The sequence below is a fragment of the Lissotriton helveticus genome, chromosome 3_1, assembly GCF_964261635.1.
Source record: "Lissotriton helveticus chromosome 3_1, aLisHel1.1, whole genome shotgun sequence".
In the NCBI taxonomy this organism is placed as follows: Eukaryota; Metazoa; Chordata; class Amphibia; order Caudata; family Salamandridae; genus Lissotriton; species Lissotriton helveticus.
In genome coordinates, this window is record NC_136061.1 from 629,200,743 (window position 1) to 629,218,603 (window position 17,861).

Consider the following 17,861-nt stretch of genomic DNA (forward strand, 5'->3'; position numbering starts at 1 on the left):
CAACTTTTTGTTTCATCATCATGACAGTCTGGAAACAACTCTGCAGGGTTTTACTATTGTCAGGCGCCACTAGTAATATCCTGTAATTGAGAACCAAATTATGCGGCTTGATCACCACTGAAATAAAAGACAAACTAAGCTGCATTATCCATCACATTCTCTGGAACTTTTATTTGGACCCATTTGACCACAAACCAACATTTCTGTGGTAATATGTAAATTTTGTGTCAAGTGCAGAGAACAGAGAATGGAGGTGCATGCACCATAACCACAGAATAGCATAATGCCACTGGCCCAACCACTGTCTATTACTTTATCAACAATCTACTCATGAAATGTAAAGAAAACCTGAGCATTCTAATTGCAATCAGGGATTGTTGTTAGTCACACCCTGAAAAGAGCAGCTTCAACAACTTTCCCTTTTACAGACACAATGGGGCATATTTATGAGATGCTTGTGTCGCGTTTGCACCACACAACGTGGAACATGCATGATGCAAACCTCTAAGTCAGATTTTATAAGCCACGCAATGCCACTTTGCGTGAATCTGAGTGGCTTGAAAAATGCGGAATGCAACGCAGTGCAAATCGCTGTGTTGCGTTACTCTGCCCCGGGAAGGCATTCTATGGTCATTGGGTGGGTGTTCCCATGCAATTTCCATGAATTTTGCTACATTCCCAGATTTACACGAACTGGTAGATCTGGGAACGCACCAAAATCCTACACCTTCCCAGAGGAGCCATAACTAGGAGAAATAGCTCTATTTCTCCTTGTTTCTTCCTCTTTCTATGTGTGCTGTATTCTGCAACACACATAGACAAGAGGACTATGCCTTATAGGATTGTATTTGTTTAGTAAGGTGCACCTTCCTACACAAAAACAATCCTGCATTCAACACAGGTTCACTTGCACCATGGTGCAAGTGTGCCTGCATTGCTCTAGGGTGTCAAATTGGTGTCTAGGCTGTCAAATGGGTGCCAGTTGCAAAAAACACAGTTGATGGACAGAATGTAGAACAATGTCATACATTCACCCCAGTACAAGGATCTGGGCCTAAATCCATCTTTTTGCACTCCACACCACCCTGGGTTAGACACTGGCTATATGCAAATCAGCTCTGACCCTGTGCCTCATGGGAACAGTCCAGTCCGAACTACCAAGCCATGTCTTTCCCAGACCGGAATCAAGCATCCAAGGACCGGTTTCTGGCTATCAGCCTTCATCAGCCTGGATAGGTTACCCGTTATGTAGCCTCTATCTCTTCTATACCCTAGCTTCATAGTAATTGGCCTATATGTCTTTTTTTCCTCTCACACACACTTTATTTGTACTAAGTGTACTGGGGAACACTTTCAAGTCGTATGTTCTCATATGACAAAAGTTATATATAATAAAGATGGCAATGGTGACTCTTTAGTTATGGCTAAGCTAGATGTTTATGTTGAAAATACATTTTGGGGCAGATTACGATGGAGGTTGGAGGCTTTCCGACCCCCATGCTTGGTTTCAATTCCGACCTGTTGATTATGAATCAGCTAGTCGGAATTGAAAGCGGACAATCATTCCACCTGGATTCCGACGGGTGGGCCTATCCACCCTTGGGATTATAATTCAGGGTTTCTGGCATGGTTTCCATACCAGCCTGCCCGACATGGAATCCATGCCAGAAAGTGTGTTTGGGGGGCCCCAGCAGGACCCTCTTGTGTTTGCTCCCTCCGTTTGGGGGTCAAGGGGGCACCTAAGGTGCCCCCTGCTGATCCCTGCATCCCATGGTAGGCACCTAGAGGTGCCTGCCACGAGGTGCAGGGATGGACAGCACCTCCCATTTCCCATTGGGAGCATGTATTATGGCCAGTTTACGGCAGTAATGCATGCCCCCATAGGGAAATGTAGGCAAGCGACTGAACATTATTCAGTTGCATCCTAATTAGGCAGTTGGGACCGGCGACCAGAGGTCGGTCAGTCCAATGACCGAGACGGTGTCGGGTGGACTTAAGTCATCTGGACAACCTTTAGCCGGTTTATCGAATTTGTGAGAAACTTTACGAAAAACTTGGCCAACCGATTTGGCATGACAAGACAAAAGTGGCTTCTCCTTTTTTAATTTGTACACAAATCTTTGCTCTTTGCGACAGAAAGAAACATTAAAAAGAATTGCACCAAATGTTATATAAAAGAAGAACTTTATTCTAGGAAAAGCAAATTTACTTAGTTTGTTGAGGATCCATTCATTCTTATTTTGAGAAAATTGTGTTATAAAAAACTTTTTGGGGTGAGCTTGAAAGCATTAAAACTTTTTTTTCAGTTCCACGGACTTAAGCTTGGATCTGTGAAACTGAAACTGACTGCCTGCAGCAGGAAAACAAATCTGTTGCAGTTGTCTTTATAGGATTCGGGACAGGAGTCCTAAAAAATAATAATGGAGCCATACAGGTGGCGAGAGTATCCTTTAACCCCTTAACTCAGTTGGGTGGTCTCCAAAGGCTGGGAATGGGGCTAGCCAACCAGCCATGAAGGGATGGACACAGATGGAAGGGATTGGCTACAGGCAAATTTTACTGCCTCATAATTAAACCAATAAAACATTTACATTCATAGACATCTCTTTGATAGTATTAAGGGTAATATAATATACAATCTCATCTGTAGTTATTTATATATGAAATGTCATCTGTCACATCAAGAGTGTAGTCATGAACATTGTATTGCGTGTGCAAGTTGTGGTTTTCATGGGTGTTGGGCAAGATGTGGACTGCGGAGTAAACTTTGACATGTGAATTTCAGTGTTTTTTCAGTTTTTATTCTCAACTGTAACTGTACTTTAACTGTGTTTCTTTAAGTAAATTTCTGAGATTTTAAAAACATACATTTAGAGGTTAAGCTGAAGCAAACCATAACTTCAATTTAACCTTGTTTTTTCAGTGATAAATATATTCAATTTTGCTTCACTTTAACCTTTTTTTCAGAGATATACCTAAATGTTTGCCATGACAGAGCCATTAAACATGCCAAATTATCGCAATTGTTGTAATAAACCCATATTTACCTTTTTAGAACTATAGTACAAAGGCTAGAATTCATACTATTACCAGAGTAATGCAAAATTAACGTAGAAAAACGCTGTTCCTAAATTGCATGTTAGGAAATAACTCTGCCAAATGCCAATAGGATTTATCAATGCAATTTTCCTACCACACAAAATGAAACCCCTTGCATCCCGCCTTTCAGTAAAATGCGGTGTTTTATACAAAAGCATATGTAAAAAGACCAAAGCATAAACCATATATATATAAATTGCAGAGTGTATGCCGTTGCAGAGGGAGCGATTTGTATTGTGCCCCATTTGATTCTTTGCATCTCATGAGTCATAGTCCCTCCCCACACTCAACAATGGTAAAAATTATTCAGGTTGTTTGCCAGTCCGTGCAGGTCTATCACTTGTTGAAGCTCATCTCTGCTGTTTGTGGAAGCTATTCTATCAATTGTTTCTGCACATCTATTGATTTCGACAACTCATTTATGCAAATAACAGCAGTTTTGTAAACTGTATTAATCTCAGTCCCACGTTTTCAACATGAGCGACTCTAGCAAGTACCCACAAACCTCTCTAGGTTACAGAAAACAGAAAAATGTCTACTTGAAAAATTTGCCTAAATGATTTATGTTATGGTGCAATTTTAAAAATATATAAAAGCCACAGATTGTACAGGCAGGTCTGAAGAGAAATGTATGAATTATTCCGATACTTAAGGATCTAGGAGCAATATTTCTCAGTGGCAATAAATTATGTATGTGCTTATGAGAGGTTTCTTCAACCTATGCTTATGCAGTATTGAAAGCAGCCCACTGTCCACCAATCTAGCGAGGGGGGCATTCTTCGTATCCTATAGCCATCCCCTTAGGTATTCTGTGTGTCTGTGGCTGTAGAGGATGAGTACTGGCCTTTAAGCGTTCTGTTCTGGAGGTTCATAAGCGTTATGTGCACTGTGTAAAAAAAGGGTAACTGGAGGCACTGGACATTGCTTTAAAACGCATGGCTAAGCCCCTGGAGGGGAAAACAGTTATCCCTTTGAGGAAAGAGTGAGGCAGAGGATGAAGACTGCAGAATATGCTGTTTGACTTGAGGCTGTACAATGAACTCCTCTGAACTGTCTTGCATGGTCCCACTTTTTCAATAAAGTGCACGAACTAAGAATATTTAAGTGTTGGACAATAAAGTTATTTTTTTACATGGTGTTCGCCTATCTGGGTGGTGGTATGTGTATCAACAGATTCAGATGTGAGAAGAGATCTCTCCTTTGAATTGAAGAAGGTGTCTCGGAACAAGGGGTAAACTAAGGTTATGTAGTGTGGCGGGCAGAGTTGTCTGGGTGAATGCATTAGGGACAAGTCTTTGGAGGAAGACGTGGTGTTGTTCCCCTTTGAGGAATTTGTATAGGTAAAGTGTCCAGGAGAGTCTTGTAGGAAGCAAAGTAGTCTCAGATTAACGGAGGATGAAGTGTTCTTCGAGGTGCTGGGAAGAACTGGAGAAGAATGAGTACTTGGGAAGGTCTGAAATGGTATACATAATATAGCAGTGAATCTGGGGAGAAGAGATTATTGTCTGGAAAATGACTGAAGAGTGTTTTGGAAAGGGGGCCGGGAAAGAGTCGTAGATAGCAGAAGTAAACAAAGAAAGTAAGAAGCTATATGGGAGCAGTGGCGGCTCATCCGCAATGGCGGAGGACTGTTGCCCCACTACCTAGCTCAGAGCCAGTAAATGAAAAATAAAACAATGTCATTGTTTTTTTTCTTCATTTTCTGGCTCTGAGCCAACTTGTGAAGGTAGGGGCGGGGCATGGGGAGGAGGAGTGCTATGTGCACTCCTTAAGTGAGCATATGTGCTTGCAGGGAGTCCGTGATGTTGCCCCAGTGCTTGCTGGGACCTGGAAGGACAATGCCGAGTGTGACGTGGAAGGCAGCCACAGGTATGTTTTTTTTTAAAATTGACTTTTTGTTAAACCCCCAGCGTGCTCACCCCACCATGCTCCCCTGTGCCCCTCCACCTCTTTATTGTGGCGTGGTGGCAGCTGCAACTGTGTGGGAGGATTGAGAGGTTTATGATTTTGAAAAATATTTTGGCTTTGTGAAATCTAGACCACCTCTACATTGTACAACTGGATGATCTGTCTGAAGTTACTGACAGATTTACAGATCTAGGTGTGATCTCACAGAAACTACAAACATGAACAAGGTTAGGCAGAGCAGGACTGCAGCACATAAACATCGATTACCTTCGTAAAGAGAGTCCTTTATAGATTAAAAGGGAAAGTAGCAGTGGGAAAACTGTCTGTTGTAACCTGATTAATTAGGTTATTTACAAAGCGCACAGATAGGCACCTGAATGCCTCTTACTGCAGAGACTGATCCAAAAGAGTAGGATGAACAAAAGGGATTAGGAAAAGAGAAGCGTTTTTAATGGCTTTTAAAAGAAGATAAGGTCTTGAATACTGTGTGATGCTAAAGGCAAGTCATTCAAGATTTTAGGAACCAAGATACAAACAAAATCTGTGCCACTGCGAGATCTTCACTTTACGCCACTTAGACAGTTATAAGGGGCTTTCACATCTCTTTGGTTACTATCTTTAGAAAAGACTTTAAAGCAGGAGCAAGTATACCAAATACATAGAGCGAGGCGCGAGAAAATCCCTGTGTGCTTTCCTTCCCAAAAAAAAAAATAATAAAAACCCCTCAATTTTCTTGGATTCTGAAATGCACCGAAAAAGTAGTAGTACATGATTAAGTGACAGAGAGTAGAAAATTGTTTAAAAAACTATAATTTCCATTTTTTGATTTCAACTATTATTTCAAAGGAATAGACTTTTTCGAAAACAAATCGGCTATAGGTGGTCTTTTTTTAACAAAAATAACACTACTGCTACATTAAACACAAATCAAAGCATGTTATAAATTAGTCATTTTCATATGACCTGCTCCTGTTTTTTCAACTCACCTGCGGCCCTATTACACATAGGGCGCACTTTCCCAGTTTGAGCCACGTCCTGGCACAGAGAAAGTGCACCCTGTTACATTGAATGTGATGCAACCAGGGCAGCTGCGAAGTTGAGCTTGCCTGTGGAGCAACGCATTCAAGTGAAAAACTGAGCAACTTTGAAGCAGCCATTCGGGGTTTCATTGTGAGAGATCCCCTTGCAGGCGGGTGCAGTGAGTGACTGCACCTGCCTGCAAGGGGATATCTGGGGGTTCCCCTCTCCAGAGGGCTGACATTAGGGGACATACAGAGTGTGTCACCTTTTAGGTGGTGCACTGTCAGTCTAACACCTGGCAGCTTCTTTGCCTCTGCACCAGAGTCTGTAATATGGCCGGGCACAGAGGCAAAGAGATTCCCTCATTTGCATGGGGCCACAACCACACACAAATCAGGGAAACTGATCACTGTCTGTGATAGCGCTGGCACTATCTGTGAGCCAGCACTATCTGTGTTACAGAAATAGCCGCACAAGCATCTGCAGCCCTTTCTGTAATAACAAAGTGCCCTTGAGGTGCACAGATCGGGCACACATATCTGTTGCATTCCTGGTGCATTTCCCAGAATATGACTCCTAATGCCTGTGTGGAATTACTGGAACTCGATCTCCTAACATGAGAAACATTCCATGCAGCACTGTCCTCCTACAATTTACCCTATCTTATCTTGAGTACCACTTCACCTAGGATTTCTTGTTAAGTGTTCAATTTCCAAATAGTCTTAAAAGTTAATTATTCATTTTCTTAACTATATATATATATAAATATATATATCACACACACACACACACACACACACACACACACTGGTGTCATTTATACTTTGGAATGTATTGCAAGAAATTTACATTAGCAGCCCTTTAATTCAGGAAAGCTTATGCTGACTATAGATATTATGAGGTTTGTTACATATGTTAGGATTGTGGTTTATTCTGTGGTACTGTGAAGACAGAGACACATTTCAGGTGTGGGTCCTGTGAAAGACTTCGTCAGAGAACATGAAATACTGTTTTTAACATAACTTTATTAATTTTTCATGATCTGTGGAAAACCATACGATTTTGGAGACACTCCCAGTACAAATTAGAATTTTACAGAAACCATTCCGGAATTAGAAATACAGCATATTTGCACATAAATGAATCACATATTAAAGTTTTCTTGAATTTTGTATTGAACACCTTGTTGTGGGTTACTCAACTATTATCATACAGGTAGAGAAACTCCAAACTGAACTAGCCCAAGCACAGCTATTCTTGAGTGGTGCTGACCTGTTCCTAACAGTACACTCTCCATCCTCCCACATGGATAGGATGCTCTCGGTTTGTGGAGATATCTTACAGTTCTTGATGGCTTCCAATTCAGCAAAGGTAATTTGCTAAGCCTCCTCTTTCTGATGTAGACGGATATTCCTCCAAGGAGTAGTACGGCAGCCATGCTATAACCAAACGCCTACCCATAAGGGTTGAGTGCAACACATTTCATTGTAATATAAGCTCAACCACCGCGAATGAAGCAAGAAATGTGTACAACTGCTACATGAGTGATACATTTCATGCCTGGGTGTTTTGGTAAAGATTTCATGAGAGAACTTGAAAGGCTTTTAAAATATACTTTCTTATGCATATGGAAAACCATACACTCTTCAAAGCGGTACCCCAAATGTAAATTAGACACGGACAGAAATTACTTTAGAATTAAAAAGACTAAATCGTGTCCAACAGTGATATGTTGGATAGGAATGATACATCTTTATGTCGGATTCATGGTTCATCACTTGAATATACCTATCCATATGCTCTACGCCATTCTGACTTCCTTCTTTCCACCCTTCGCAGACTTCCAATTAATTGAGTAACTAATAAACTAAGCACATCACAGAAACGTACAGCTCCCCCACACCCCATCACCCTTTCTGGAACAAAGGCCAACTGCTCTGCTCTTTTTTTTACCCCAAAAAGATAACTGCAGTGACTCGACAAGGGTCGGGAGGTGGGGCCAGGCATGAAATAATAATAACATGGATACCCAAGAAAAGAATAAGATCAGAGATCTGGTGACTGTAGAACACCGGACACTGGCAGCTGGGGCTGCAATAGAGAGGCTGGGTTATCCAGGTCAGTCAGAGAAGAAAGACCAATTAGATTGCATCCAGGATAATTTTAGCAACAGTACAACGGGGATAAATTGCCTTGCAACTGATTGGTTTCCATACACTCGGTTCCCTCACCATATCTGCATTCCTTTCACCTTTATTTCAATTTCCTTGCCTTCCCCTTGTGTTCCTTTCATCTTACCGGAATTGCCTATGATAAAAGCTCCTTTAACAGTTTTGTGCCTCCTACACTTGAACCTCATCAGACGTTTCTCTTACCAACAGCATGTTCTGGTACTCCCAGGCTCCCAAGATCTCTGGGTACTTTCTGGGGTCATTACCAAACCTACCGTTCAGAGCATCAGGTGAAACATGGGGATTGGGCTTGCCCAGTATTGTTAGACATGCAAGCTTATTTTCACACTAAAACTCTGTGTGCTTATTGGTATATCCACAATTGTTGTGCTCTGGTGTGTGTCTTACCACTCAGTCAATCAAAAAATAGGGAGGAGGAATGAGTGTCCATTTGCTTCCCCTGGGTACGTATTAAAGTTATCAAATGCAAAAAACTAAATTTTCGCCGAGTTTTTAGGCAAAAAAAGAATTTTCGCAAAAAATGGACACTTGTAACAAATCTAAACCATTGGATAGAAAATTTGTGGTATTCTCAAAAACGCAATGTGTAAGATATTTTTTGCGGTGTATATTTTCGTCCGCCCCTACATTGCAGTTGTGGCAGTTATCATCGAATACCACAAAGTGTAAGGTGCCTGCCTCATCCAGAGGCTCCTCTGGTCTAGGTTTGCAGTATCCAGAGATCCGTAAGTGAGGTAAAACAAAAAAAGTGGAATCCCCAGCAAAAAAATAAATTCTATTAAAAATAGATCCACTCCAAAAAAACTTTAATAGTGGTGAGGATCTACAGTATGTAAAAAAGGTAGGTACTTTTACTAGATCGAGTAACTAGATCTAGAAGTGTAATATTGTAATCTTTAAAAGAGGTGTCGACATGTTTCAGCCCCCTATGGCTCAACGGAGTCTGTAGGGCTTTCGTCAGGACTAAACAAAACAAACAAAACACAGGTAGTTACTTACACCATTTGTGTAGTTACTGCGATGGCTTACTGGTTCAATTTAATCAGTTGCCAAACATTCTCTTATGACCTGCAAAAGAGAAACACAAAATAGAGATATACAGTACATATACTAATGTATGAATTTACGGAGGCACCAGAGCAAACTTTTGTCTCTAGAAATTATTATGATTTTGTGTAAAACTTTTACTGTGGTGGATTTAGAAGGCAGGGAGGCGGAGGACTGAGTAGCTGATAGAACGATTAGTCTTATAAAGTGTGGGCGTAGTGACATAGTATAGTACTCTGCTCAGCAGTTGTGTTATATGAATATCGCTCGCAAGTTGTTTTGTGGCGAGCGAGTATCGAAGGAAATCCTATCTCAATAGTTACAATGGACAGAGCGCATCTCTTTACATATATAGCGTAGAACCTTAATCACTTTGGCCAAGTATGGTATAGACAGTACAGTGACTACCTAGTATCACTCGGAGGAATTGTTAGTCCAATGCCCCAAGCGGGGCTAAACCTTTTAGGTCGTACTCGCTGTATAGTCTGTTAAAAACATGTAGATATCGGCGGGTATTATTGACGGGCAGTGTTCTTACCTCATGTAAGATTACGAGAGGCTCCGTCAGGGGATACCGGTATTCTGTTACCACAGAGCTATAAAGGGGAAAAAGGAATACAGTGGGATCACTCGCCTTACCTCAATTTAGTGGAAGGAGAGAATGGACAAACACACGTATTGCTGCCGCCATTACCCGCGAGGAACGAGACTGCCGCCGCTTGTGCTGACTCTGCCCCTGGACGCTGGGTGGACGTCGCAGTGCGTCTTTTAAAGGGGAAATAACAATATCGTGCTTGCAAACCCGTGGAATCAGGGTACACGTCACAGAGTGTTGTGTTAAAGGGGAACGAGTGTTTTAAAATAGCAATATGCTCTTTACTAGGCGAAGTGACGCTATACTATAAAAGAAACTCTGTATGTGTATACTTGGCTCATATGTCGATAGAGTATCTTAATGTTATGTACTCAAGGAGAAAAATGAACATATGAACTTATATGTGTCTAACTGGCTAATATGTCTCAGTGAAGTTTCCCCAAGTTATGCAAACTGGTGCCATGGTGGATTGTCATTAAGCCCCCCAATATGGGTTCTCAAACGATTTACCCATCTCTGCTCCTTTTCGTACAGCTTTTTTTCAGAAATGTGGGTTTTTTCGGTGAGCATCTCGATGACAGTCCAGTGTATTTTGTCAAATGTATGTCCTGACTCAAGGTAATGAGCACAGAGTTTGGTGGTTATTTTCTTGAGTCTGATGTTGCTCCTGTGTTCGCCAATGCGAATTTTCACTTTTCGGCAAGTCATCCCGATATAAATTTTGTTGCACGGGCACCTGACCATATAAATTACATAGGTGGAGTTGCAATTTGTATGGTGTTTTTGGGTCCAAGTGAAATTTTCTGACAGTTGTAATTGTTTAGAGGGAGTTGTGTAACTGCATGAAACACAGTTGCCACATGGGTAATGGCCTGTCACTGGAGCCAATGAGATGTCTCTTGGTATATCGGTTGGCTGTTTTCTCTTAGGTCTTGTGTGTACCAAGGTGTCTCGTAGATTCTTTGTTCTTCTGTTGGTAAACCGTGGTTTTGGCCATTCAAACTTGCCAGTTGTCAAAATGTTCCAATTTTTATTGACCAATTTTTGCATATCATAAGTCACAGGACTGAAAGTGGTAACACATGTGACTAGATCTGCCGGAGGATCTTTTGAGTGGACCTGAAGGAGGCACGATCTTGGTTGATTGTTTGCGCGTTTCATACACTTGCGAATTGTAGTTTTGGTATAATCGCGTGCCCTCAATTTGTTACTTAATACCAGCGCCTGCTCTTTGTAATCTTCATTTTTCGTACAATTCCTTTTGATTCTCAGAAATTGACTATATGGAAGATTGTCTCTTAAGGGCTTAGGATGGAACCTTTTATAAGAGAGTAAACTGTTTTTTGCAGTGGGTTTAGTGTATGTCTTGCTTTGAAGGCTGTTGTTTTCAGAAAAGATGGTCAAATCTAGAAAGTCAATACTCAAATTGTTTGCTGTATGTGTAAATTTCAGCCAGGGGTCACAGTTATTCAACCAGTTGACAAAAAGTTCGAGATCATTCTTGGTGTCCCATATTAGGAGAATATCATCTATATACCTCTTCCAGTATAATATACTGGAAGAGTATGGATTTGAATCGTTGAGAACATGTGAAGTTTCAAATTGACTGACATAAAGTCCTGCCACCGACGGAGCAAAGGCACTGCCCATGGAAGTACCATGGTTTTGTAAATACAGAGTTCCTTCGTATTCAAAAACCACCAGACCCCACGTCACTTTGTCCTCCAATGTTGCCATCTGGCATTAAAAGAAATTTTTTGGGAATACGAAGGAACTCTGTATTTACAAAACCATGGTACTTCCATGGGCAATTTGAAACTTCACATGTTCTCAACGATTCAAATCCATACTCTTCCAGTATATTATAGATTCTGTTTCTAGGGTTAGGCCTAGCTGAATATAGATTTTTTTTAAGTGTGTTTCCACATCTTATATGTGCATAAAACTCTGATATCTAGACAGTTGTCTTAGATACTGACTCTTGGCTTCCAAACAGTACATCTCCAGCAACATAAACTCATTTGTTTTAAACTCAGGCAAAGGAACAACCAACGAGACCCATTCCATACTAGCCACTTGGTTTACCGAATTATCCCTGAAAGATCTCTCTGCCATTTGCAAAACTAAGACATACCATATGCACTGAATACAGAGAACAACCCCAGGCCTCTACTTCAGTACTCGGGGATTACATAGTTTCATACAAATAAATCCTCTCCTATTCGTAAGACTTGCACTTACATACACACTGGAGTAGCCCAGACCCGTCCTGCAGCCCATTTATACTGAAATGCTCGTTTACAGAGAATGGGATCAAGATCCTAGAACCCAGAGCCCGCAGCCATCATAACCTCTTTACACTATAGACTTACAGGTGCAATGGCACAGAGAACAAATTTCTGGTGCGGACACATAGGTAAAACCGGTCATAAAAAGAACATTACACTGAGTCCAGACTCACACTGAAGGGCATCTTAGTACATAGGCATTTCTGTTGTGCTCCAAAAATGATTAAAGGTGCCTGAAATTAAAAAACATGCAAGGCGATTGCAGGCACTTACGTATGGTAAGCACTAAATATAGAACTGATTGGGTTTTTCAATGTATAACTGCCTGGTGCCTACAGGTTTATTAGGGACACATACCATATTTTATTTTTACCTTTGTAGAAATAATATTCTCTTTGTTAACAAGGCTTCATTAAGGAAACTTGCCATTACTGTTCTCCAATAGACTATTTAAATCAAATACATTCTGTTTTTGTAACTCAACATTTTTGTAACTCAATATTATTTTGCCTCTGTCCACACTACTGTCCACCACTCTTGTGTCTGGGGCAGGAGAACATCTTCTAATCTGCACGAACACTGTCTATACCTCATATTCAGCAAGCACCAGGGAAGGCAACAGAGCTCTTGCTATCGATTTACTCCACTACCACAAATAAAGTTCAAAACTATTCATCAACCTCTGTGCTACAGTAAAAGGGCAGGGGAGAGGAAAGTCAAGCCAAGTCCTACAAGCCTAAGAGTAAATGACTGGACCCTCAGTATTTTTCATCATCCATTAAAAAAGAAGAAAATGGGTACCATTGGCCTTTTAAGCACCTGGATCCAGGATCCACACATGACCGAGGCTCTCAAGTAAAGTAGGATATCTCCATAAGTCAATGGATAAGAGAATAGCTCTTTCATAATTGGAGCTAAACTATACTTTCTTTCAGCAATGCCCTGTTTTAAAATATTTTCTTGGAAGGAGAAAGTTTAATATTTTGGGGGAGAGGAGAAAATATGGATGTAGACAAAAGTGACAGAGAAGGTTATGTTTTCTGGTGGGCCAAAGAACTGTGTCACAGCATGAACACCACACACTTCTAAATACACTCATAATACCTGACATTATTGTCCTTGGCAACCAAGACAAGGCGCCCACCACTGTCTATAACAATCATTCGAGGTCTGCTTTCTCCTGGTGCTGTGCTCAGCACCACCTTACCATCCTTTCCATTTTCTGAAAATTGGATCACTCTACCATCATCTACCACAAAAATATCATTGTTACTGTTCAGGCAGAGGCTGAAAGGCCGAGTGAAAGGGGAATTAGATGAGTTTATAATGTGAATGATGTCACCACACCGATTAAAGATCACAATTTCCTGTTTAGCGACATCACAGACAATAAACTCTTCATTTTGGTTGATAGCAATGAAAAGGAACTTTACACCCTGGTATCCACGAGGCTTGATTCGTTCGAGGCACTCACCCTTCGTGTTATAAAGGGAGACAGAGCAAAGGGTTCCCTCGCTGACTGCTATGTACTGTGAACTGTATGAGGCTATTGCATATTGAGGGTCATCCTGGTTGCTCCGTAACTTTAATTTGTGAAGGAAACTCCCACCTAATGTCATGAAAAAAAGGAAATTATTGGCTGAGCAGGCCAGTGTGTTACCACATACAGCGATGCTACAAGGTGACAGGTCACTGTCATCTAGTGTGATGGTTCGGCGGAGGTCACCATTCATAGAAAAACGTTTAATTTCATCATTATCTTGATCTGCCAGCAAGATGCCCCCAGCACCGGGGAAGGCAGCAATGCCTGTGATCTTTGGCTTATAATCATCATCATCCTGCTCCACGTCAAAGGAGCAGAGTAGCTGTAGGATCACATTGTCTTCAGGTGGAGTCTTTTTATGCTGGGTTCCTGAGGCTTGATACGTCTGAAAAGTTGGGGCAGTGGAAGCCTTTCCTACCGGAAGGGAGCCCGTTGAAGTAGGAGCTATAGAATTTGGTTGGGTTTCAGAGTCATTCGTGGATATTTCTAATTTGAAGAGTTTAATTTGGGGAAGGAGTTCCTTCTTATTTAGGACGAAATTTGGGATTCTGAGTTTTTGCTTTTGTGGAGTAAAGGACTGAAGCTCTTGAATCCTCTCCCGCATCACTTTCTCAAGGGACATGATTTCTGAGTCACTTCCAAAATCCATCATCTTCTGGGAGAACTCCCGGCTGCTGACAGCCCTGTCCAACTGTCTATCGAGCTCACCTTTCACTACAAGAAATGGAGCCGCTTCCTGCTCAATTATGTTATCCAGCTCCTTGAAAGCTGCTTCTTTTTGGCTTTGTAGATGGGAAGTGGCCTCATCTATGTAGCTGATTATGCTCGCCTTGATGGTCTCTGTTGTTCTTGAAAGGATTCCTAGGGATTCAGTCACCTCCTCTTTCCAATGGATAATCTTGCTGATGTTGCTCTCCAATCCCTCAATTAGCTGGTTCACCTCGGGTTTTTTCTTTTTAATGGCATCTGCCATGGATATCACATGATGCTGGAAGTGGCCCAGCAGCCGGCAGTCTCTGCAAATGGGTGCATTGCAGGTGTCACAGAAAAAACGCAAAGGCTCTTGTGAGTGGTTCAAGCAGAACATCTCCTGACGGGATCTGACTTCTGAGTCATGCTGCCCATTCAAGAACTCTTCCAGGTCCACCACCCTGTGGCTAACGGTGGCACGGGTGCAGCCATGGCCGAGGGAACATGACTGGCACAAGAAATCATGGCAGTCCAGGCAGCGGGAAACGGCTGTAAGGTGCTTCTTGGCAGTGGCGCACACACTGCAAACCAAGTCCTTAGTTTGCTTGGGCTGCAAGAGCTCCAAGAGGCTATTGATAAAAAAGTTGCTCTTCAGGTTCTTCACCCCATCTTTAACTGGCACCTTGATCCTGCATTCAGGGCAATCCAGGGATCCTTTTATGACTAACTGCTCTAGGCATTGTTCACAGTAAGTGTGTAGGCATGGCAGGAGCTTGGGGGTCCGGTAAAGCTCATAGCAAATTTTGCAGCTGAGGTAATCCTCTCGAAGCACTTCTGAGAGTTGGGTGGTTTTCTGGGCCATGGCCACTGGGATCTGGTCTGGAAGTACAACAGAGATAGGTTGAGTCAAATCGCTCACACTGAATCACAATGAAATACTGCAAGTAAAAATGTTACTGGGTACAGAATAATTAATGCATTCTTTGGCTAGCCAGGCTTTCAGGAACTACCCATTTCAAGAAGAATATTTGAAGAAGGACAATCGTTCAACCCAATAGGAACAGGCTACTCATGACATCAGAAAAACGGAGACATAGGACTCACTTCAGCATCATTAGAACAATCTCTGGTATTCGATTGTAACATTCATGTATCTTACTTTCCTGAATTAATATGCACTAAATATTTTCAGCCTCTGCTTATCTACACATATATATATATATATATATATATACATTTTTGTTCATTAAATCAACAAAAGGAGCAGTACAATAAGTGATATAGCAAAGACTGCTGCAGTGCTCAAACGTGTGGTGTTATTTACAAAATCATATAAAAACAGTATCGGGGTTCATGGTTGATATTTACACTCTAGTCTAGACAACATAAAATCCAGTCACAGTCATCATAAGAGGTTTTTCTATTCTGGACTGGATGTACAGAGATGGTTGAGCCAGAATGCTGACTCTGAATCAGAATTTACTATCGTGCTCTGAGGGCTTGCACAGAATAATCATCAGTGTGAGCGACAGATACGTTTCGGTCCCTTGGGAGAGGAATTCATTGCATCCCTCCTTAGAAGTGAGACAGTGTACTATTTCTTTTTTTTAATTCTTTATTGACAAGCAGGTCAAGGTGATCAACAAATACATTTTTAACAAAACATATAATATAAAATAACGGTACAGATCAAAATACAAATAAAGTAACGCCAGACTCTTTGCATTACACATCCTTCAAATGTAGCCATAAGACAGAACAAAAAGCAAATGGATAAATGATGTATAGTCCTGTATCAATAATGACAAAATGGAAAAACACAGATATATTCCCTGAGGCCTACTACTATTAGTGTCTTCTGTAGTCATGTACTATTCTAAAAAGGTGCCCCAAATTTTAACAAACTTCCCGGTTGCTTTTTTTCCCCGGTTCCTTGCAATTGAGCCCTTCATAGTATAGATCTCATAAACTAACGCCCACCATTCCATTGTATGAGGAGGGTTCGGGGAGATCCAAGCTCTCGCAATAACCAATCTAGCACTGGTCAGAAGTATATTTAACAAATCTGTGTTGGTAGTGCTAGATGGATATATAGCAAGGAAAATTGAGGCTGCTGATAATGCAGAACTAAACACTTTTTGTTCATATAAAATGTTTTCTATTACCGACCAATACCCTGTTAATACCGGACATGAATAGATCATATGTACAATATCTGCAGCCACCAGCCCACACTTAGGGCATTTAGTACGGTCACTGCTCAGATTGTTTTGTGCCCATTTGGAAATTCTCAGTGGTGTATAGTATAAGTGAGATATTGTTCTGTACGATTGAAGCATTAGACTAGATGAATGAGTCACTTTATTAATGTTTACTAAAGCGGTTGTAATATTCTGAGTTGTCACATTAAATCCTAATATGGAAGTCCATTTTATCGCTAAACGAGGAGCTTCATCCAGCTTGTTTTGATTTAAACACAGTCATCATAAGAGGTTTTTCTATTCTGGACTGGATGTACAGAGATGGTTGAGCCAGAATGCTGACTCTGAATCAGAATTTACTATCGTGCTCTGAGGGCTTGCACAGAATAATCATCAGTGTGAGCGACAGATAAGTTTCGGTCCCTTGGGAGAGGAATTCATTGCATCCCTCCTTAGAAGTGAGACAGTGTACTATTTCGACATTTAGGAAATTGTGTATTTTTTTTTACACAAAGGTGAAACAAGATGGAATATGAAAAAGGCAACCCCCTACTAACTAGGTTTAGGAGGAGGGGGAAAGCGTCAAAGAATTATAATTGCAAAAGCAATCTCCCACACAAACTCTATTTCTTTGATGGTGGCTGACTCAAGCTAAAAAATGGGGCATTCTAGAACATTACTCTCCAACCACCAACTTTGATTACAGTTATTTAATATTTTATTATATTTTTCTTTTTAAGAACATTTTCATCAACATTTGAAAATTGACATTAGCAACATTTCATTTCTTGCAACAATCACAATTCAATTTTACATCTGTATTCAGAATATAAAAGCTGTTGCTATACAGTTTAAATAGAGAAGAGAAAAAACAACAATTTCCTGCACTCATACCTCATTCAAATGACACACAACCTTATCACTAGCATACTCACTACCATACTACGCCCCAGACCAACACTGCATGCACAGATGGTTAGAAAACCGGGTGGCAGCATCCACTCTTGACTGCTGTGCTGAAGTCTGGGGTGTCACACTCTCTGGCCGACGTAAGTTTCAATGAAAATATCATTGGTCTCCATCTTCATCAGGACATTTAAGTTTGCATATAATTTTTTTGTAACGGGTGAAAAGAATGGGGGATCTGCTAAAGAACTTAGAGACTGCTCCAACCGTGTTTGTGCGAGCAAAAGCGGGGCATTCAAATATTCTGTATCTTCTGTCAGGCCACTGACTCCATATGCTTGGAGCCTTGACTTATCATAGGGGCACATCTCG

The 17,861-nt window shown here is 41.1% G+C and overlaps 1 protein-coding gene across 1 annotated transcript in view; it reads right to left on the reverse strand.

Annotated features, from left to right (window-relative positions):
- Positions 1–11,727: 11,727 nt before the first annotated feature.
- LOC144824687 (E3 ubiquitin-protein ligase TRIM56-like) overlaps positions 11,728–17,861 on the reverse strand; it is an 81,173-nt gene continuing 75,039 nt past the window's right edge. Inside the window, exon 2 of the mRNA XM_078683718.1 lies at positions 11,728–15,261. Within this exon, the coding sequence (XP_078539844.1) occupies positions 13,235–15,244 (2,010 nt within the window). The 5' untranslated portion in view covers positions 15,245–15,261 and the 3' untranslated portion in view covers positions 11,728–13,234. The remainder of the gene's footprint in view (positions 15,262–17,861) is intronic.